This window comes from Xiphophorus hellerii, chromosome 23, assembly GCF_003331165.1.
Source record: "Xiphophorus hellerii strain 12219 chromosome 23, Xiphophorus_hellerii-4.1, whole genome shotgun sequence".
NCBI lineage: Eukaryota > Metazoa > Chordata > Actinopteri > Cyprinodontiformes > Poeciliidae > Xiphophorus > Xiphophorus hellerii.
Genome location: NC_045694.1, coordinates 24,493,407 through 24,515,380, shown reverse-complemented (window position 1 = coordinate 24,515,380; position 21,974 = coordinate 24,493,407). Strand labels below are relative to the sequence as shown.

The 21,974-nt window shown below is 43.2% G+C and overlaps 1 protein-coding gene across 1 annotated transcript; it reads left to right on the top strand.

The window, feature by feature from the left end:
* Positions 1-1,314: 1,314 nt before the first annotated feature.
* Positions 1,315-21,736, top strand: LOC116714254 (androgen receptor). Its single transcript, XM_032554697.1, has 9 exons — positions 1,315-2,626; positions 6,780-6,916; positions 7,239-7,355; positions 8,588-8,722; positions 8,851-9,051; positions 10,629-10,773; positions 13,918-14,048; positions 14,194-14,345; positions 20,533-21,736. Exons 1-9 carry the CDS (start codon positions 1,752-1,754, stop codon positions 20,695-20,697), a joined length of 2,058 nt encoding a protein of 685 aa, XP_032410588.1. The 5' UTR covers positions 1,315-1,751; the 3' UTR covers positions 20,698-21,736.
* The last annotated feature ends 238 nt before the right edge of the window (positions 21,737-21,974 follow it).

Sequence of the window (21,974 nt, the reverse complement as noted above, 5' to 3'; positions counted from 1 at the left end):
CATGTCGGTTTATATTTCACTGTGGTTTAACACTTGAGTGGTTTTTTTTGTTGTCTTTTGTAAAACGTGGCATGAATAGAAATTTGAAAAGTGTGGCATGCATTTGTGTTGACCTAAAAATCCCCCACCCCTTTTTTTTTTTTTTTTTTTTACTCTTTTTTTTACCCCAAAATGATTCTTAAAAGTAAATAAGAAATCATTTAAACTCAATATACACAAGGTTGTCGCACAGTATAAAAACAAACTTCAGTTTATTTCTTTTGGGACCAACACAAGCTAGAGATGATTTCTTTCTTCTTCTTTTTTTTTTTTTATTACAGGAAGGAAAAATGATACACGGTGTCCAAATGTTTCCAAAGAATACTCTAAAACGTCGGGTATCCATTCGACGCATCGCTGCCGCTGTACAACAACGTGTTCTACGTTGTGTTTTTGGGACTGGCTTTTACTAAACTAAAAGACTGCAACGCTCAAATTTGGCATTCTGAATATCACTCGCACCAAACGGACCCTCGGTTGGATTCGGGTAATGGACTTTGACTAGGTCGTTCTAACACATGACCCGCTACACGTTGACTCCAGCCGTTCCATTGTAGCTCCGGCTGCTGAATGGTGAACTCTGACCCCATTCTCAAGTCTTTTTGGAGATTTCTTTCCTTTCCCCTCTTTATTTAGCTGAAACCATCGTCCACCCAGTTCCAACCAGCCTTCCGGTCCCTGATGAAGGAAAAGCATCACCCACAGCATGATGCTGCCATCGTCTTAATTTCATACCGGAGGCTGCGTACGCAGAGGGACATATGCACTGTTAGTTTTCGCCTTCAAGCAGCATTTCACATATATCAAAATCCAGTTTTGGAATACATTTCATTCATTTATGAATACGTTTTCCCTCTTCTTCTTTTGAATATGAAATTATTTTAACAATAATATTGTATTACTTCCCTTCACAACTGGCCTCTACTATCGTGGAAAATTCTCTCAGAATCCACTAACGTCATAAAAGGTAAAACAGTTCAAGGATTTTTTGTTTTTCTTTTTTGTGATCACGGACGTTATTAGCTGAATATTTCATCCGGCCCACACTTAATGGGATTTTATCATTTGGAATGATGGGGGGGGGAGGGGGGGGAGGGGGGACAAACTAGATTGTGCAACTGAAGTATGACAGCTGCAGTCTTTTGCTCTTAGGTGTGGACAGTGACATTAAGTGGATTTACTGCCTAATCGCTGCTATTCTCGCGAGATCTATTTACTTTTCGCCCCCCAAATAACAGGGGGGCGAGCCCTCACTCAGATAAGTTACGTTACGGCTCGCCTGTGCACCGCGGAGTTATTGTTCACTTTGCAGCTCTGACAGTGTAGCCAATCAAGGTTCAAAGTCCTCCCACTGCTGTCTCTATCGGTTACAGTTGAGGTTAATTTTAGTAGCGTGCAAACAGCCTAACCCGAAGCGCCGCTCTTGAAAATGGTTTCTTTGTAAGAAAGAAAGAGACACGGGGAGAGAGGAAAGAAGGGAAGAAAAAAAAAAAAGTTGTGCAGCGCTTCATTTGCGGATCGGATCGGCGGGACGTCCCTTCCCTTCAGCGACGTCGTCGGCTGATCTGAATTCCCCATCCGCTGAGACGCATGAGTGGAGTCTTACTGAGTAGGCGTTTTCTCGCCGGGAAGGGGGGGGGGGGGGGGGGGGGGGGAAGTGGTTTGTTTGCTCTCCGTGCACTCTGCTTTAACTCCAAGGACGAGAGCCGAAGATGGCCTTTCGCTCCAGGCTGCCCGACCGAGACGAGACGGCAAACTCTCTGAGGATGACAGAGAGGGATCGCATGGAGACCATCGATGCATACGCGTGTCCGACTCTCGAGCTCAGCCGAGCCGTGTCGGTGTCTCTGGGGCTGGACCCGCTGTCGTCTCCGCTCGGCGGTCTGAACCAGTGCCCCAGCAGCGCCTTCGGAGACTGCGAGCCCGCCGCCGCCGGCGGAAACAGTTCCTGCGGTGCGCCGGAGTTGGGCACGCCTGGAAGCGCGAGCTCGGAAGGAAGCAGGCTGGTCCGAGCCGACAGCAGCCTCGGAGTGGACGAATTTGGGGAGGTATGCCACGGTTTGCGGCAGGTGAGCTGCGTGGATCAGTTCAGTTCGGGGGACATGGACGGTGCGCAGTCTGTGACGCGCGGCTCGGTCATCTCCAGATTTGTTTGCAGGGACTCGAGCATGTTCATGAACTCGATAGCGGAGGTTCCCACGACCCCTCAAGTGACTGAAGTTGGATCTTTGAAACCGTACTCCCCCTACTCCGCCGAGGCGAACCTGTACAGAGAGACCCAAGGTGTGTGGTGCGCAACCGAGCGCGCATACGGCGAGCGACCCGAGCCGCACAGAGGCGCATACGACGGACACAGTTTCTTGTGTAAATACTGCGGACAAACCTCTTTCGGACCCAGGCAAGAGTGCGACTGTGTGTGGTACAGGAGAGGTGAGCGGGGCGGTAAAGGCGGCGCGCCAGTTTCGACGGTTCAGGCGTTCGGCCAAGTGGAAAGTTACCCAGACGCGATTCCTCAAGGGCAAAGCGCTTTTTCCACTATCAAGACTGAACCTTCCGTTTGGGTGCACTGCACAGATCGCGGCTTCAGGTAAATTACTGCTTCTGAGTTCCTTCTTTATTTGTTTCAAACCAAGAGGACAATCTTTTTCCAGAGCCGCCATAAGCAAAGTAAGCAACTGCTTAGGGCACCCAGGCCACCAGGAGGACCGCAAGAGTTCTTGACCTCTCACGCAGAATATATGTTGTTTTCTCTTTGCACTTGAATTTTCCAAGTTCTTAGTCATAAAGACCGCCCCATTAAGCCAGAATTCCAACTAGGAGTGTCGGAGAGTTGCTCAGCAGCACCAAACTTTGGATCCAATATGGCTGCCGCACATAAATCATGGGGAAAGTTGCCAAATGAAAACTATAAATTAGGACACTTGATGATTTGTATCTCGTGAAACCTGTTGCATACACAATGCAGTGCAGTCTCTACTTGTGAACATGTTCTTTTAGTGCTTAGTTAAATTTTTATCAGCTTGTGCTCCTCCTGGTTGTTAACACCACAACAATTAGCTTCATGAGCCTTTAACTCCTGTATTACGGGTTCACAGATCCAAGCTCCTAACTCCAAGAAATCAAACATAATGCATCTTCAAAAAAAAAAAAAAAAAAAAAATACTGCCAGATTTTGTAGCTGTGTGTGTCGAGGGGGGGAGAAAAATCAAATATTGTTCATTGCGATTTGAATTATTTTCTGGCACAGACCAAAAACCATCTCAAAACTTTACGTTTTTAGTTGCTTTTGATTAAATGTTTTTTTTTGTTTTTTTTTTAAAAAGGCATTCCTTTAAAACAAATACTGTGGATATTTTTCTTTTCGATTTAAAGTTTTTAAATTGACCTTAACCGTGTCTTCTTCTCCTTGTGTTGAGCTCAAGTCATATTTTATATCCCAGGTGATTACAAACTAATCAATAATTAAAAGGTAAATAATCCCCCCCTTCCAGACTCTGCTGAGTGTGCGTTGAATTGCTGCACTCCAGGCACGAATACCAAACCCAGGCTTGTCTCCGCAGTTTATTTACAGCTTCTTTTTTTCTTCTTCTTCTTCTTTTTTTTTTTTTTTATTGAAACGTGACCTGGAAATGGGGTCTCAAATGAAATTCTTGTTCAGGGTTTTCCATACAGTCTTGGGCCGGGTCTGGTCTGGGTCCTGCCACTTTTAATTTTCACGGGCTATCAGTCAATCCCTTCTGCGCATGGTGGAAAACAAAAGAGCAACGTGTTGGTGGGGATCACGCTTCGTTACAGCAACGTTACTGACAGGCATTTACTTTTAAAGCGCAGTGGTGGTGAAACCCCCTGATATCTGATTTCAAACCCAATTTCCCTTTCTTTGAAAAGCCACATGGCATCAATAGATTGTGTGTTGATTAAAAAAAAAAAAAAAAAAAAAAAACGTGACCGTGCCCCCCTTATTGGCCATGACTCGCATTGTTACTTTGTGGAATCATGGCCTGTCCCGCTGCAGCAGCAGCTGCGTACCTACATGAGAACTGCCCCACACACATCCCCCAACCCTTTTTTTTTTTTGGCGCTTTTCTGCTCTTGGCCTTGGCCGAGCTGCGTTTCAACATACAGCGGTTGTGAAGCAAAGTTCACCCAGTCCCCTCCCCAAAATTTCCAGAAACGTCCTTTTATTTGTGCTGCAGCTAGAGCCGACTTCCAGACAGGGAGTTAATGTATCAGCGTGGCCATAAACAAGAGATACAGCACCTGTTGCTCGGAGTGGAAGAGTCTAAATGTCACGGGTTGCTGATTTCCAGAACTGTGGCATTCTTTAATCACAAGTTTTTATTTGTATCTTATTTGAATTCATCTCTTGTGTCATCGGCTCTGTCTGATAGGGAAACTAGTTGTAATTGGATTGGATTTAAAGGGCTGGTGCTCTAATTCTCCACATGGAACAGATCCCACTGACCTTAATCTAGAAATATATCTGATTTACTGTGTCCTTAAATGCTTTTTTTCATGCATGTTATGACTGAAAGTAATAAAACGGACCCTGAAACACTCTAATATTGTCGCCTCCCCCCACTGTTTATGCATCTTTTAAAACCATTCAGACATTGGTCAGCATTAGGCTGTCATGGCGTGATCACTTACGCTTTAGTAATTTTTTTAAGCAAAAATGCATCATTAGTAGGGTTTGCTATGGCCCACCACCCAGGGTGCCCTTGGGTTAGTGGGTGGCACAAGAAAAAAAAAAAGATATCACTTACTGACCTGTGCAACATGAAGTGGAGCTTAAACAGTGTTAGAAATAATGGTTGTACACGACTGCTGGCTAATTAAGTTGGTGTCTGCCTCAGTAATCCTGCGCAGGGTTTCATTAGATCTTGGCTGATCCGTCTCTTCCTCTTTTCAGCGCCTCTCCGCGAGCGGCTGATTCCGGCTTGAGACGCCTGAAATAACTTTATGGCTAAAGGAAAGAATCTAGGGATGTTATTAATGTGCTTGTGAAACTTTACCGAAGGAGTGAGATCCACTGGCCTCGTCGGTGGCGGCTTTTCAGGAACACGGCTCACCACCCAGGGCGCCAGTGTGAAAGGGGGGTGTTGTGCACGGCGGAAGGACTGTGAAGTATATGGCGGCTCGCTTTGGCTGGTTTATAGAATTGGCATCTGATTTAAGATTTCTATTCACCGTTACGTTGAATTGGGGCTTGTGGACTTTTTAATTTGATCAGAATGAAAAATATATTTTAAAAAAGTTAAACAAAACTTGTGATTTATGAAACCTTTGTTCTGTTTGAGATATCACTCCAAAAAATCCTCGTCGTACTCTTGTGAATCCAGTATTGTGTTCTGCGCTTCGACCCAAGGTGGCAGTCAGATGATAACATGATTTAGTTGCTTTATTTAAAACAGAAACTAACAATTTGTTTTGTACTGATGGTATATTAATGTATCACGTCAATTATAACAATCTTATCTGTTAAATTTTTACTTTTACTTAGACATGCAGACTTCATAAATAAATCTAAATTAAACTTGGTGACATTTTTCAAATACTTTTTGTGTTATACTCTTTAGCCATAAAGCAATTTGCAGAAGTGGTGCTTTTTTAACGCTCACATCATGATTGTTTGTAGTTTCTTTCTTGCCCGTGAGAAAAAATAGTAGAAGCTTTCTTTCAGCCAGCTGATTGCAGTGTGCAGCTAACGTGTGGAAGGTGGCAGCGCTGTGTTACTCTACAGCTGGAAAAAAGACTCTCCTGGTCTTTCTCTGGCATCTTATTTAAAGTAGGGCTTCAAAATAAAACCTACGATTTGTTTCAGACCAGATCCAGATCCCTCCCCCATATGTGTTTTCTGTCATAGAAAACACATATGACAGAAAATATTTTCAAAGAGTGGCTTTTATTTCAATTATCTTTTCCGTGAGTTGTATGATGGAGTACCAGGCCCAGGCTATGAGCCATTTTTGTTTACTCTTCAGAATATAGTCAGAGACCAGAATATTATCAGTAAAAATGTAATTTCACTAGAAAGAAACGTCTTAGTTTGTACGGTTCCTTTTTCGAAACAGACCCAATCGTTTGCATGAATGTTTCAAACTCCTGCTACTTATAATAATTTAGTGCTAAGTTAAAATATAAAGTATTGTTAAGTATTATGTGTTGCCTTTAAAACTAATGCCAAAGTATAACTTCACACAGCGCTCAACATTTCTAATTATTTTTTGTTATTTTTCTTGTTGGAGTTCTCATAAAAATAGTACTTATTTGTCCTAAGATTACGTATTTATTCCCGTATTATTCCAACTCAATTGTAGTGCTCCTGTATGTTTGTAATATTCCGACTTTATTCTCCGTTGTAATGTTGACTTGAATTCAAAGTGCAAACACATAGAACCTGTAAAACACAAGACGGCGGCCCTGGGAGTGCTGACGCCACTTTGGATTATGGGAACCCAAGAACCACATTAATAACAAATAAATAAATCAAAATTTTCCAAAAATTGAATCTTAAAAATTCGATTAAATGTTAGAATCGATTTATGGCGTCACCCTAAATTAAACATCTCCGGTCCAAACCATGACGGAAAACTTTAGCGATTCTTGAAACTGGAACATTTTTTAAACCATGGCTAACCATTATAACAGTCACAATTTGTGTGTGTGTGTGTGTGTGTGTGTGTGTGGGTGTGTGCTCGCGGGTGTGTGCGTGCGGGGGTGTGTGTGTGCACCTCTAGGCACGAGGATTTTTTCCCAGGCGTGTTCCTGTCAGACAGGAGAGTGTGTCAGGTGTGCGGCGACGACGCCTCGGGTTGTCATTACGGAGCGGTCACCTGCGGCAGTTGCAAAGTGTTCTTCAAGAGGGCTGCTGCAGGTGGGAGTGATGCAAACAACACCACAACACTCACCCACACACACACACACACACACCCACACACACACACCCACACACCCACCCCCACACACACCCACACACACACACACACGCACGCCAGCATCCCTGAGTGCACATCAAAATTACAGTATGCATCCCCTGATTTAATTTTATACACCCACCTACTCTCTAATGCCGTCAGGGCACAGTGACCTGACATTATGAGGCCAAGCAGTTTGTTATCAGTAAACACCCACATGGCGTTGCTATGAGTAAAAGGCCGAGGCAATGTGGATTTTATTTTTTTTTGGTGTGCCTCCAGGAAAGCAGAACCACCTGTGCGCCAGCCGGAACGACTGTACCATCGACAAGCTGAGGAGGAAAAACTGCGCCTCGTGTCGGCTAAAGAGGTGCTTCATGTCCGGAATGAGCCTGAAAGGTACGCAGCTTGCAGGCAATAAAACCTAAAGGAGAGAAATGTACCCCAACAACAACAACCTTTAGTGTAATATCTTCCTCAGTCTAACAGGGGTTTTTTTTTCTCCAGGACTGACCTAAACCGAATTTATCTCCCATCTATTTTCCCCTCATCTCTGACCAACTTTTTCTGTCCCTACAATTAAAACTGCGTCCCCAAAACATTATGCCATCCCGCCGCCGTTTTCCACAGTTGGAGTGGAGTTTTCAGAGCGATGTTCACCATGTCTTCGACACGCCCCAAACACAACTTTTACGGCTTTCTCATTGTTTCTCTTCCAAATATTTTAAGAACACTAATAGTACAGCTAACACTTTCTTCCCGCTGAGCTCTGCAGCACCTCTATAGTTATGTCGGGGCCTTTAGCTGCTTCTCTCCGATTCGTTTTCTAGAAGTTTTGCCCTACGTGCGCTTTCTATTTTGGGGTTTTCGCTTTAAGCCGCGCTTTTAGGTAAACGTTTCCGAAGCTAAACCTCGCTTTAAACGCCACATCTTTCTCCCTGACCTGTCTGCTGTTGGTTCTCCAGTGTTCTCTAACAAACCTCTAAGGCCTTCAGAGAACAGCTGGAGATTACATTACACACAGATGGACTCGATTTACGAATTAGGTGAAGGCAATTTCCTGCATTAGATTTTATTTAGGCCTGTCAGACCAAAGGGAGCTGAAAACATATGCATGCCATACTTTTCGCGTTTTTTTTTTTGTGTGTTTTTTTTTTATTTGTAAAAAAGAATGCCGAGAAACACGCAGTACTTTGTGTTGGTCTACCGCATGAAACTCCAATAAAACACATTAAGTGTGGCAAAATTCCAAGTTCAAAAGGTATGAACACTTTAGCAGGATGCTGTATTCCCTGCGCACGTGGATAAAGAATGGGTCAGTGTGGTCAAATGCCTAACATTCAGCAGAGCAGAACTGTTCCTGCTAAAATTTAGCGTGACAAATTCAATTCAACGGAGGTCAAAAAGAGCTTTTCTGTCCTGTCTGCCTGTTGGCCGTCAAAGAGGAACTTAACCGACGTGTCGATGATAGGAAGCATCACAAGAAGCTTGTGAGCAACTTTAGCCTCATTTGTAGCAACCACGTGCTGCTGTTTTCTTTAGGGACATTATTTGGCGAAAAAGAAAGAGCTCACTTGTAAGTGGCTCTTCCTGTTTCAGCAATTTATCTTCCACCTGGTGTGTGATTGTAGGCCGTAGGCTGAAGGGAGCCGGACAGACGAGAGGGGGAGAGGAAGAACAGCAGCCTGGTGCCTGGGGGCATGGAGACACGGAAGGGAAGCACAACGTTGTCTTGGAGCCTGGAAATGCTGCTGCCAGGGCTCAAGGTGGGGAGGATTAGTGGCTCACAAGCTCAAATATCAAAGAGATTTGCAAAGAGTGTGACCATTTTATATATATCTTTATATATATATAAATCGTTCTTCTGCTTTTGTTTCTGTGTGAACTCCTGCAGGGCCTCAACTTTTAGGGATCCCCCCAACTATGCGCTCCTGCCTCTCCCTGCTCACCATCCTGCAGTCCATCGAGCCCGCCGTGGTTAACGCGGGGCACGACCCCGCCCAGCCGGACAGCCCCGCCTCCCTGCTCACCAGCCTCAACGAGCTCGGGGAAAGACAGCTGGTGACCGTCGTGCGCTGGGCAAAGGCAATACCAGGTAAACCGGTATGAGCCGGGACGAAGGGGGCAGATGTTTATTTGTGAAAAGCGCCGCGAGCTGAAAATACCTGCGGCAGCTGTCTCCGTCTCAATATGTGATAAATAACAGCACCGCTTGGTCGGACCTGTCCACAGATACGCAGTCACTTGAGTGACTCATCAGATTATAGGGCTATGAAAATATTTCGAAAGCTGGCACGAGAATCGCGAAGTATCTTTTAGCTCGGTGCGTGACCTCGAAAGGGTTGGGTTTCAGTTTAAGAGGTAATTATAAAAGGTTATAAGCCGTTAATATCTCACCTGCAGCAGATAACTCTCGAGGCATTTTCATTCGGTGTAAATACGGGCCGGACGGTCCACCTCAGAAGGTATCCAATTCCCAAAAAAAAAAAAAAAAAAATCACAGCACTTTATGTTGGCATTCTGTGAAACATTAAGCAGTTTTCTCACTTTGCCTTTGCGCAGTAATTTATCCAACAGCTGAGGATTATTTACACAGGAAGTGGAGGTTGGAGGAGGTGCACCACTAATAATATTTCAGAGTGAAACATGAACTGAGAGAGAAACATGTAAAGCATTTCCCATGTGAGTAAGAAAGCTAGCGTTCTCTTACATTAGCGGTCACTAATCAGGAGTTGCCCACGTCGGAGAAAGACTCGGAAATGTTTTATTTTGAAAAACAGTTCGCCTCCCCTCCCCCCACCAGCACTCCTACAACTAACATTTGTCTCCCTGGTATCATCTCTCCATGCCTGTTGGCGCGCTTGACACATTTTATAGTGCAGACATCTGACCCTAATGCAGACAGCCGGTCCAAAACAAAGGATCTCCCTGAAGAATCCACCACAAAGGCCCCCTGCTGAATGGTAAATCTGCTGCCGTGCTAGGCACATCGCCGGTCACATGACCGCAGCGCTTCGTGCCAAAACAGATTTTGCACATGTGTCTCTTTTCAGCGTATTATCGTCACCCGACGCCCCTGCTTCCACGTATACATGAAATGTTGTCCTGCAACGCGGCGTGGCCCATAACTGCTTCAGTGCTGCCTATAATTTTTGCCTTTTATACAGTTTTTGCATTTATTTCAGGGAGACTCAGACTGGGAAATGCTTCATGTGTTTCACACAGAAAGGCTCGTCATTTTTATGGTCCTCAGTTTCCGTGTGTACAACCATCCAAAGAAAAACATACGGTCGTAAAATATGCTTTACTCAGACGATTGTGAATTTTTTGAGATTAGATCTTTGTAAATACATCGTAGACTAAATGTAGAAACCACGAGAGTTGTCTACTGCAGGTAAAAACACCAACTGCTTGCAAACTTTAAAAAAAAAAAAAAGAAACAAAAAGGCCGATCCCTTAAACACTGAAGCAGTCTGGTGCAGAGCAAGCTAGCCTGTTCAACTATAAGCCACTAGAGGGAGATGTGTTCTTGTTTAAGGAGATGATAGAGAAATGAAAATGCCCAGCAGGGTCTCCAGTGTGATCTTTGATATTATTATGGTCTATATTATGTTATTCATATTATTATTATTATAGTTTTCCCATTTTCTAAAATGTCCATTTTATTAACAGGTTTCCGTGACCTGCATGTGGACGACCAGATGTCGGTGATTCAGTTGTCATGGATGGGGGTGATGGTGTTCGCCTTGGGCTGGAGATCCTACACGCTCACCAACTGCTCCATGCTCTACTTCGCGCCCGACCTGGTGTTCAACGAGTAAGTCGTGCGAAAAAGTTTTTTCCGTCCCAGACGTGTAAACTTGGAAGGAGTTCTTGGTTGCAAGTTGAGCAAGTTGACTAAAGTTTCCCAAGCCTGTCGCCTCGTCTTAAGAAAACGTGCGAGGGGGAGGAGGAAAAAGTTTGTTTGGGGCGAAATGAGTTGTAATAATCGCAGCGGCGTGGGGGTTTGTTGGAAATATCGAGAGATTTCCACCTGTCACCGTCACTGGGAAGCAGAACCACGGTGGAATACGCGCTTCAGAGAAAGACTGACTAATCAAACAATGAAACTCGTGCGTTTTCAAGACGCGGCGGTAAACAAGCGCGTTCTGATCTTAGCACTTCCTCTGCATCTGATACGCGTGGCCGCAGAGGGATCACCTCTGATGATTTATTCCATTTAATCTCTCTTTTACCAAAGCAGACGTCTCATTGAGATGTTTGCTTTCGTTCACCTTGATAAGCGCTGCAACCTTCCAGCCTCCACCCAAAAACCTGTCTTTAACTTCAACTTTCGTCTTTTGTCTTTGCTTTGAACTTCCCAAAAAAAAAAAAGAACAACAAAAAAAAACTTACTGCCGCTTTTATCACAAATCTCAATGCGTGATATGCATGTACATAGTGTCTTACAAATGCATTCATATTCATAGAGTGGTAAAGCCATTGTTGAAACAAATCTATAAGAAGTCTTGTTTGGAGTTTGTCACGAGTGATGTAGGGGGAAAGCGAACTTCTGGAAGTAGCTTCTTTTGTTAGATGAGACCAAAATGGAGCTTTGTGGCTTACATGAGTTTCAAAAAGCTAACTGTGTACATTGTGAGCGTACCTCTGCCACTGAAAGACACGGTGGTGGCAGCATGTTTCTGATGACTTTGGAGGAGTTGCTGAGGCGGTGTGTTGACACGCAGTCCATAAATCTGGTTTTTATGGAGAAGGAAGTCGATGTCAGATTAATGTTTACCACGAGCCATGATAGTGACACTTGAGTCAGGGGTCGCGTTGACGGAATATTTTCTGTATTTGAGAGTTTTTTTTTTGTTTTGTTTTTGAAACGACAGAAAAATCTCAAGGTCGGCCGTCATTTTGAGGGATTACAATTTACACCCTTGATTACTAGGTGCAGACGTGCGGACATTTTAAACTTACTTTCCGCAAAGAGTACATCCAGCTAATTCAATCAATAAAAATAAAAAATAAAAATCCTTCTGAACATCAGCTCTGACATGGACGCCGAACTAAATGCATCTTGCTGACCGGGAGCTGACAGAGTTATGGACGGGACGCTTTGGAGCGCGTCCGCTTCCAAAACGCATTCGAGTGCTGCTTTTAATTCCAGTTTCCAGTGTGGCGGCAGAGCTCAGGCTGGCGTCTAGATCTACAGCCGGAGCCCGACGCGAATTTCGGGCTTTGTCGGCACAAAATTATTTACCTGGATGGACAGGTCGGGTCTGGATTCTTTGGCGCCTTTAACAAGTGTGCAGCACATACAGACCAGATAAAACTAAAGAGAATGCTATGTTGTGAATGCTCGTGTAAACAGAGGAGTAGGCAGTTTACTTTACTGGGGAAAGAAAAGAAGAAAGACACAGAATTTTATTAGACTGCAACAAGTGCAGCGCGCTGGACAACTAAATGCGTACATCTCCCCGCCCTGCTCCGCTTCTGTCAGTCACATGTCCCAAATGATTTGCACCTGACTCACCATGCGGTTACAACAAGCGCCAAACTGGAGCCGGAAGATGAAAAACAAAAGCCAGAGCTCGGGGAAGTGGCTCTGCTTACTCAAATTATTGGTCTAAAAATGAAATGGGGTTGTTTAATTTCATTGTTTGGATGCATTTATTGGGGCCACAGCCAGCGGCTTTTGCGGAGAAAAAGTAAATGTGCTCATTTGCTTGGTGTATGACGGGATCTGGATTTTCTGTTCAACTCGTTGAATGTCCAAATAAAAATGAAATGCAACTGAATAACCAGAATTCAGTCGCAGTTATGCAATTATTTAAAACTGAATTAATTATTATTTAAAAAACAGAATATGACAGAAAGTCTAAATGACAAACAACAAGAAACGTCTAGCGCAACCTTTGGCTCTGGTCAATCGAGTCCAAAATCTAATTTGTCGGGCAACTGTGTTTGGGCCAAAAACTAACTTTACATTACCCCAAACACAGTATATTTGTAGTGAGACATGGTGGTCGCAGCAACGTGCTGTAAGGAGCAATATTGGAAGACAAGCTGTTAAGAGGCTGTAAAAGACTGAAGAATGGGGCAGTTTTACCGTCCAGCAGGAGAGCAACATTGAGCATACAGACAAAGCTACAAGCAAAGGGTTTTAGACCAAAATAGGTAGTAGTGTCTGGATGGCTCTGTCAAAGTCCAGACCTAAATTAGGATTGAGAAACTGTGAGAGGCGCTGTTCAAAGAGACAACTGAAACTAAGCTACTTTGCAGAAATGAAATGGGCGAATTTCAGTTTCTATCTTTGGGCAAAGGCCCAAATAGTTTGTTATTTAGTCATTAGATATTTACAGAACATTTCAAAAACGATGTGTCATTTTTGTTCTGCTTCACTATTATGCACTACTTTGTGTTGGTGTATGGTGTAAAATCCCAGTAGAAATTACTTTAAGGTGGCGCGGTGTGACAGAGGTATTCTCCGTTTTGTGAGCCGCTAAACGTACGCCGCTGGCTTGCAATCTGGTGGACTGCTGTGAGCGGCGTTCGGATGGCGTACAGCCAATCATGCGCCTTCTCAATTTTTCTGCCATTTTGTGTTACATTAGCAAAACACGCGTTCTCTGCGCATTAGACCTCCGTCACTCCTACAGGGCTGCCCGTGACCGCTGCGGTTAATGGATACGCCTGCCCGTGTTGCTGACCCTCATTTTTCTCTGCCTATCTGTCGTTCTCCTTTTCCATTATCCATCTAACTCATTTTTCTCTCACCCCTGCCGCGCTTTCTCCGATCTCCTCTTTTCTTGTCCCCACAACTATTAATCCTCTTCCTCCTCTCTGTATGTTCCTGCCAGAACATCTCCTGGCTTCACACTTCTGCTTCTGTCACACCTTGTATCCGATCACCCCTCTCTCCTCTCTCTAATACTGTGTTTGGTTTTTTTTTTTCTTCCTCCCACCACCCCAGCCAACGTATGCAAGTGTCCAGCATGTACGAACACTGTGTGAGGATGAAGCTGCTCGCCCAGAGGTTCTGCAAGCTGGAGGTTACCGAGGAGGAGTTCCTCTGCATGAAGGCCCTGGTCCTCTTCAGCATCAGTGAGTCACCCGGGATCATTTCCAAAAAACAGACCCGTTGAAGTGAAATACGACTTGAACAGAGCGCGGCCCATGCTCCTGAGAATTGATGGGGAGGGATAAAGTCTGTGAGAGTTATTGTTGTGTTCTGGCTTTGTGGTCACAGTGCCAGTGGAGGGCCTGAGGAGCCAGCGCTGCTTTGACGAACTGCGGACCTCCTACATCAAGGAGCTGGACCGCTTAGCGAGCCACCACGGGGAGACCACCCGGACACAGAGGCTGTTTCAGCTCACGCAGCTACTGGACTACCTCCAGTCGGTAATACATGGGACTCTGTAACCCAACACAACCCCCAACCTCCCTCCTTCCACTCCTTACTTGTTGCTGATCTGTTATGTAAGTGTCATTTTGTCATTTTTGGCCTACTTCAGGTGAAAGTCATTTGGATTTCAGAACACAAACACTGTATTTGGCTCCCGGCAGTACAGTGTTGGTTTATTTTTACCAAACACGCCAACAGAGTCACTTATTATGTTTATGTAATTAAAAAAAAGAGAACGAAATAACTTCCTTGGCAGAAAAGGTTCAGTTCAGTTCTTCTCATCTCCTCTGCTCTGGCTCCACCTGCTGGCTGCAGAGTGTCACTGCTGGAATTTAAAAAATGCTCTGTTTAGTTTAAGTCAAGTGAAAGTTTATTTACATGGCACATTTACAACAATCACAGCGTCAGAAGTGGATAAGTGAATAAACAAGAAATAAAATTAAGTTTGACGAGTATAATAAAAAATAAAAACATTGATAAAAAAATTGGAGCAAAGTACCAAAAGGCAATAGTACGAATAAAAACCAAGACATATTTAATTTCCCCCCCAAAAATCAAATTAATTACCCATTTTCCCCTCCTTTTTAATTGTGTATATATTTATTTTTCACATTTCGTCACATCAAAAATGCTCATACATATTGCCTGTTCAAAAAAAGAGAGAAAAAAATGACACTAATATTTTGCTTGGGTTGCGGCAGCCATTCGCTGGGCCGTTGTTTCAGTAAGCTCATTCAGTGTCACGGTGTTGACTTCTATCCAGATTTGCATTTGGCTTTCGCCAAGGTCATGTAGAAACGATGGGAGAATGCGACCACAGTGGGATTAGTCTCCAGCACATCCCAGGTTCTGGACTCTGGTGGCGACAATTATGTTTTATGCTTCTTGAATCACAATCTGAGCTCAATAAATTTCACCTTTGCCATCTTGGAATACACCAATGCCGTCAGGTTAGGGGGAAACAATCCATTGATTGGAACAACCTGGTCATTAGACATATTTAGGTTGTCAGCTGATCACAATCTTTGGGTACATAATGTTGCTGAACCTGTACCTGACCAACTGCAGCAACCTCAGATCGTAGCACTGCCCCCACAGACTTGCATAGTAGAGTCCAGGGATGATGTCTGCATCAATTCATCTGCCTCTTTTCATCCCGGAACAGGATAAATCTGGACTCATCAGACCACATGACCTTCCTACATTTCTCCAGAGTCCAGTCTTTAAGCTCCCTCTGCCTCACTGATCAGTGCTTTTCTTAAGGCTAGACAGCTGTTTAGGCTTAATCCCTTAAGTTCCCTTCGCATTGTGCATGTGGAAATGCTCTTACTTTAATCTCTGGCTAGAGCCGCGAGTTCTGCTGTTGTTTTTTTATGACGTGAATTTACCAACTGTCTAAATGACCGCAGATCCAGATCGTTTTATATGTTTTCCCAACCACATTTCTTCTGCGAAGATGATGGTTCCCCATTGTCTGTCCAGTTTGTGTTGGACAGCCCTTAACCCATTTTTTGTAGTTGCTGGCTGGGTTTCCCACATAAAGCTTGCTAAGCCCAGAGGTAGGGGCCCTGAAGCAGTCAGTCAGCGCCCCACCATGTTTTTGTGTTAAAAAATGTCAAAAGTTCACAGGAAATTTAACAGTATGACTAGGTAATTATATGTTATTGGAAGACATTGTTGACAACACTTAAACACACCATGAGACTGATAAAAAACAACACAAAAAATATAGATAATTATTAGCTTGGTCTTAAAACAAGTTACGTAATGCTGGTCACATTCAGAGCCAACCCAAGACATTGAGTGGACTAAGTAGCAACTCGGGGCCCCGGGGCATATATTGTTGCTTATATTTTAACACAGACGACAGATCTAGAATTGTAATGTTTGCTTATCGAGAATCTGACCCAATGGCTTCACCAGAGATAAATTAAAACCTTAAATTGCTTAGTATTTAAATTTAAAATTGAAAAAAGATGGCAAGTTACGTTTGTGAACGTGCAAAAAATAAATGTTTATAATTTGTTACCATAGCTACGAAACGATGCTAGGAGTTTGATGTTTGTGTTTGAGCTGGGTTTGTTCACAGATATGTATCAGAAAATAATAACCTACTATGACTGAGTGCTTTTAAGCTTAGCCAATTAACTCTTTAACTATTATGACGACACCAATGTCATCATGGACCCAATATGTAAGATTTTTGGGGGTGAAAGTTACTTGACCTCCTCTCCCAGATTTCACTAAATCTTAAAATGTTGCTTGTGGTGCTGATGTTCTTAACAGGAAGAGGGGGGCCCTAATTTATATTCTGCTTCAGGCCCCATAAAATCGTGGGCCAGCCCTGGTCACATTTGAAAGTAAAATAATTACCAAAATGGACAATGTAAACTTGTCTAAATATACTTAGAGTACAAAATTCAAGTATTAAATAATGTCTGCTGCTTGGTGTGGTATTTTGCTCTGCTGGTTGTGATTGGTTGGTGTTTATCCAAGCGAACGCAGGATTTGCAAGGAACACCGGCTGAAAAAGATATGTCTGTGATCGACTGTTGTGGTTCATCGACATTAAAACTTCTTCAAGTTGCAAGCGCCGACACAGAGCCAAGCATGTGCCACAACATGTATAGAGGGAGCAAATGTGAGGTTTGAAAGCACATGCCGCACACTTTTCTTTGTTCTCACTGCTGCTCTCAAAACAAACATCCGCGACTATTTGTTAACTCATATTTGCAGTTCGCATTGAGCTTGCGCGAGCGGTATGGGTTTTACACTTGACACTTACCTTGGTGTAGTAAGCAAGGTGACGCTTACTTGGTGACGCTTCTACAATGAGAAAACCTCATTGTAGAAGGTTTTCTTGACCTTCTACAATGAATTCTTACAGGATGGTTCATGCGAATGCGGGTACAAGTGAACCTCCTCTGTAAGAACACCTTCCAAATCACCCGGTTTGAGTGAGAAGTGGCGCGTGCGATCTGCAACGCGGTGCATGACCAGACACAACGACAACACGCAAGGCGGCCAACCCGGACGGTGCGATTAGTGCGCCCAGTTCAAAGCATCACCTACCCATGGTTTCTCCCACATGGTTTCTGGTGTATGAAAACCTTCTCTAAAATGAATAAACAAGGTAGGGTAAAATAGCTTGTTGTCTGCTGAAAGATACTCATCTCCATAGTAATTATCCTGTTTGAGGCTTTGACCTATTAGCTTTCATAATCAAGGTTGTGAATGTTTTATGTTTTTTTGGACAGGCAGTGCATTTTATTGGGATTTTATGAGGATGGATGAATACAAAGTGGTGCATAATTGTGAAAAGGAAGGAAAGGAACACATGGTTTTCAACTTTTTTTTTACAAATAAGACTAAAAGAAGGTGTGATGTACATTTGGCTTCAGCCATCTTCATCAATATTTTGTTCTCTCAACTTTTACTCCAGTTATCTCTCTTCCAGCTCTGCACATCTCAAGACTGAAGTCTTTAGCACAGGTTCAATCACACTTAATGGAGAGCATCTACGAATAATTACCAAGCCTTGCTGCATATTTTTGAGTGAATTTAAGTCTGGACTCCAACACATGACCAGGGGTCTGCAAGCGATGCCTCTGGAACCAAAGTTGGCAAACTGCTCCAGTTCTTTCACGTTTGAAGGTTGCCTTCTCCATGTTTCAGCTCCTTCCACAGATTTCCAACAGGCTTTAGACCAGGGCTCATAGAAGGCCACTTCAGAAAAGTCCAGTGTTTTGCTTTTAGCCACTTTTGGGCATTTTTAGCTGTGTTCTTTGGGTCATTACTCTGCTGGAAGACTCACGACCTGCGACTGAGACCGAGCTTTGTGACGCTAGGCAGCACATTTTTCTCCAGAATGCCTGGTCTTGAGTTTTCATAGTACCCTGCACAGATTCAAGACGCCCTGTGCCAGATGCAACCTCAGAACATAACCCAGTCTCCTTAATGTTTCACAGTAGGGACAGTGTTCTTTTCTTGGTTTTCTTCATTCTGGGGTCTGTGAATATAGAACTGTCGTGCCAAAAAGCTCCAGTTCTGTCTCCTCTGTCCAAAGAACTTTCTCCCAGGAGCTTTGTGGTTTGTCACTATGCATTGTGGAAAATTCCAGTCTTGCGTTTTTATTTTTTTTTTCTCTCGCTTTGGTCTCCGCCTTGGTCGTCTCCCACTTTGGCTCGAAGCAACGATGGATGGTGCGATCTAACACTGATGTACCTTGACCTTGGAGTTCACCTTTAATTTCTTTGGAGGTTGTTCCGGGCTCTTTGGTTACCATTCTTGCTATCCTGCTCTTCAATTTGTCATCAATTTTCCTCCGGCGGCCAGGGAGGTTGGCTAGAGTCCCGCAGACCTTAGACGTCTGAATAATACGTGCAATTGTAATCACAGGAGCGCCAAGCTGCTTAGAGACAGTCTCTCTCGTAATGCTAATTAGAGGACACACCTTAGCTTAACATACGGTATCCTTGTGGTCGATTATGCCAATCTTTTTTTTTTTTTAGAAATACCAGCATTTTTGTCCAGGTCTGTTTCTTTGGTTTTATTTTTACATAAATTATTCAGTTTAACCACATTTCAAAAGCAATGTCTGCTTCTTATGGCTTAATTTTTTGTAAATCTTTAGTTTTCAAGTTATTTCAGTGACCATTGTGGATTTTCTTTTGTCTTTAATGGAGAGATACCAGTTTTTTTTTGTCTACGTATGTGCTTTTTTTTAATTATCATTTTTCCATAAATTTAAATATCACATAGAAGTTCATTCTCTTTTTGCAAAGGATTTGTTCTTTATATTTTAAAACTTACAAAGAAGATTGCAATAGTAGATTATATTTAGCTGGATTCAGGGGGGAAAGAAAAGTCTGTTTGGCTTGTAAATGTCCCCAAAACCCCTGACCTAAACCATCCCAAAACCAATTTAACTGTGTTTAGGGTCGTTTTTCCTTCTGGAAGTTGAAACTCCACCCTTGTTTCAAATCTTTTGCTGCCTTTAGTGGCTTAATTTGGTTGCACTGGATTTTAATTGAGGCATCAGCACAAAAAAAGGGGCAAATACAAATAAATACCACAAAAAAGAAAGGGGTTCAAAGGAATATGAATACTTTCAGGTTGACGTCTTTAAACATCTGTGCTATCAGGTTATGAACTACTGGAGCAATAAATCATCTATGCCGTCTTTATTAGCAGTGTCAGCTCAGGATACTTAACCACCCTCGCAGGAATGCTTACTTTTCCCCCGGCAAACCAGACCGACCGAGAAAAATTAGCAGCAGACGTTTGACTTCTAAAAGTCGTAAATTACGCCGCGTATCTTTACATTCACAGAAGTCTGGGACAGAAGGTATGGCTAGACGGGAACCTGAAAACTCACAGAATGCTTTGCCAGATTAAAGGGGGTCACTATGCGTAGTTTTTTTTTTGGGGGGGGGGGGGGGGTTTATCCATCCATCCTCTACCATCTTTTCTCTCTTTCTTTCTTTAAAACATCTGCGCACATTTGCCTCCAAGATAAATTCCATCAGTAAAAGCTGAAATAAATCACCGGCTGAGAGCTTGTTTATCATGCGGACATGTCAGGCAGGCTGTGAGCTTTCTTTCTGCCGAAATTTATCGCCCAAGTATTTGTCGTTATGACCCGAGGGAGCGCCTGAGAACAGACTTCTATTTACACAAAGTAAATGTTTTCACTCAAGGAAAAAAGGCTTACAAATCACTTACGCTCGGATGGGTATCTTTTTATTTTAACAAATTAATACATCAGCAGCTCTACTGGTCCAGCTGACGTTTTAAACCTAACAAATGTTTCGCCACTAGGGGGAGCAGGTCGACCACTTTCCTCCTGAAGTGGCTTGAGTGGAAACAATTAAGTGCCAGCAGACAAACTCCTGAGATCATTGATCGAGGTGTAACCCCAAGAGGATCGGATCTCTCCTACAGAGAGCAAGTTTTTGTCCCTTAAATGCTCTGCTGTGTGTGTCACGAGTTGGAGAGCAGCCAGAGAAGAGGCAGAACTGATTAAGGTCTCGCAGTTCAGGGGTTTTTTTTTTTTTTCCTCCTTTTTCCACCCATCTGTGGAGCGTAGAACGTCAGATGTCTTTTTCAGCATTTTTCGTGCACACGTACGTCCTAACCACCTCTCTCTCTCTTTTCTCCACCTTGTTCTCTCCTCCATCTTAGGTCGTGAGAAAGTTGCACCAGTTCACCTACGACCTCTTCATCCAAGCTCAGTCCCTGCAGATGCGCGTCAACTTCCCGGAGATGATCTCCGAGATCGTCAGCGTTCACGTGCCTAAGATCCTCTCGGGCATGGTCAAGCCCATCCTGTTCCACAACACGGCCTAAGGGGTTCCGACGGCCACGTCCGGGCGGATCTGAAACACGAGGGACGCGTTGCGGTTTTCACGAGGTGACGGAGCCTTTCAATCGGACCCTGACAGGCGGAGGGGATGGCGCATTCTTCCAGTGTTTTGTAATCCAGTAAAGTCCACTCTGCTCTTCTTTCTCGCTGCCTGCTCAGTGCATCACACACACGCACACCCCCACACACAACATGGTTTTTTCTCTCTTTTTCTGGTTTCTTGGAGAGCTGATCACAACACTTGCATGCATTCCTGCACATCAGCCAACGAAGTTGGGCATGTAAAACCTCTTCAGCTCTTCTCACTGATTACTGTCAGCTGAAAGATAAAGCCAGTATCGTAGTGAGAAAAACATGTTTGCAGAATTCTCATCCCCAAAAAGCTTTTCTTCTGTGTGCTGCAGTATGACATTTGAACTAGCTTTTTTTCCACAATGAATGTGATTGTGTGCACCTGACAGAGTCAGAGAGAGAGAGAAAAACTGCTTGATTGGCAGTTAATAATAACGCAGTTGTGACTTGCATGCTAAGAGGAAAAGTTATCTCGCCCGAAGGCATATAAAAACATTTTTAAAAGCTGTTCTCATGTCTTAGAAAAAGAAAAAAAAAAAAAAAAAAAAAACTTGACAAATAGTTTTATGTATTGTTCAGTGTGTTAAAATGAACACCTTTAAAGTGCAAGTGACTGCGGTAAAGCTGATTTTAAATGTATATTTATGAAAAAAAATACTTTGGATCCAAGTAGAAAATGATCAGACAGAAAAGTCTCAAAGACTTGTTTGCCAGTTAACACTGAGGGGAACTTTATAAAAAAAAATAAAAAAAAAAACAGAAAAGAAAAAGAAAAAAATAAGCTTTTTGGAGTGCCAAACACTGTTCAAGTACAACTTTTTCAAAGTGGATATTTCATAATGCTGTGGAACTTTTCTACCGTTTCTTAAAGGTGTTCTTTGCAAAATGCTTTCTTGTGTGTCGTCATGTGTTCATTGTAGCTTCGATAATAAATGTCCAGTAAAGACCCGACGCGTTGGTTGCTGTGTTTCTTGCATGAGTGGTGTTGGATTTATGGGCCAAAGCACAGACGGTATCAATGAAGACACAAAAACCCTAAAAGGGATATAGCATTTAGCTAAAACTTCGAATGTTTTTCTAACTTTTGGACATTTTTAAAGTATGAATGAGAAGAGTTGCTTTTTTTTCTTTGCTAATACGATAATTGGCACTGTTAATAATAAAGTGGAAACTGTTTGAAATATAAATA

What these genes read in the sequence shown, in the direction of transcription:
- LOC116714254 (XM_032554697.1), top strand. Translation starts at nt 1,752, where the DNA reads ATGGCCTTTCGCTCCAGGCTGCCCGACCGAGACGAGACGGCAAACTCT. An exon ending in TGCTGCTGCCAGGGCTCAAG is followed by an intron (nt 8,723 to 8,850) that starts GTGGGGAGGATT and finishes GAACTCCTGCAG; the next exon opens with GGCCTCAACTTTTAGGGATC. An exon ending in CCCGACCTGGTGTTCAACGA is followed by an intron (nt 10,774 to 13,917) that starts GTAAGTCGTGCG and finishes CCACCACCCCAG; the next exon opens with CCAACGTATGCAAGTGTCCA.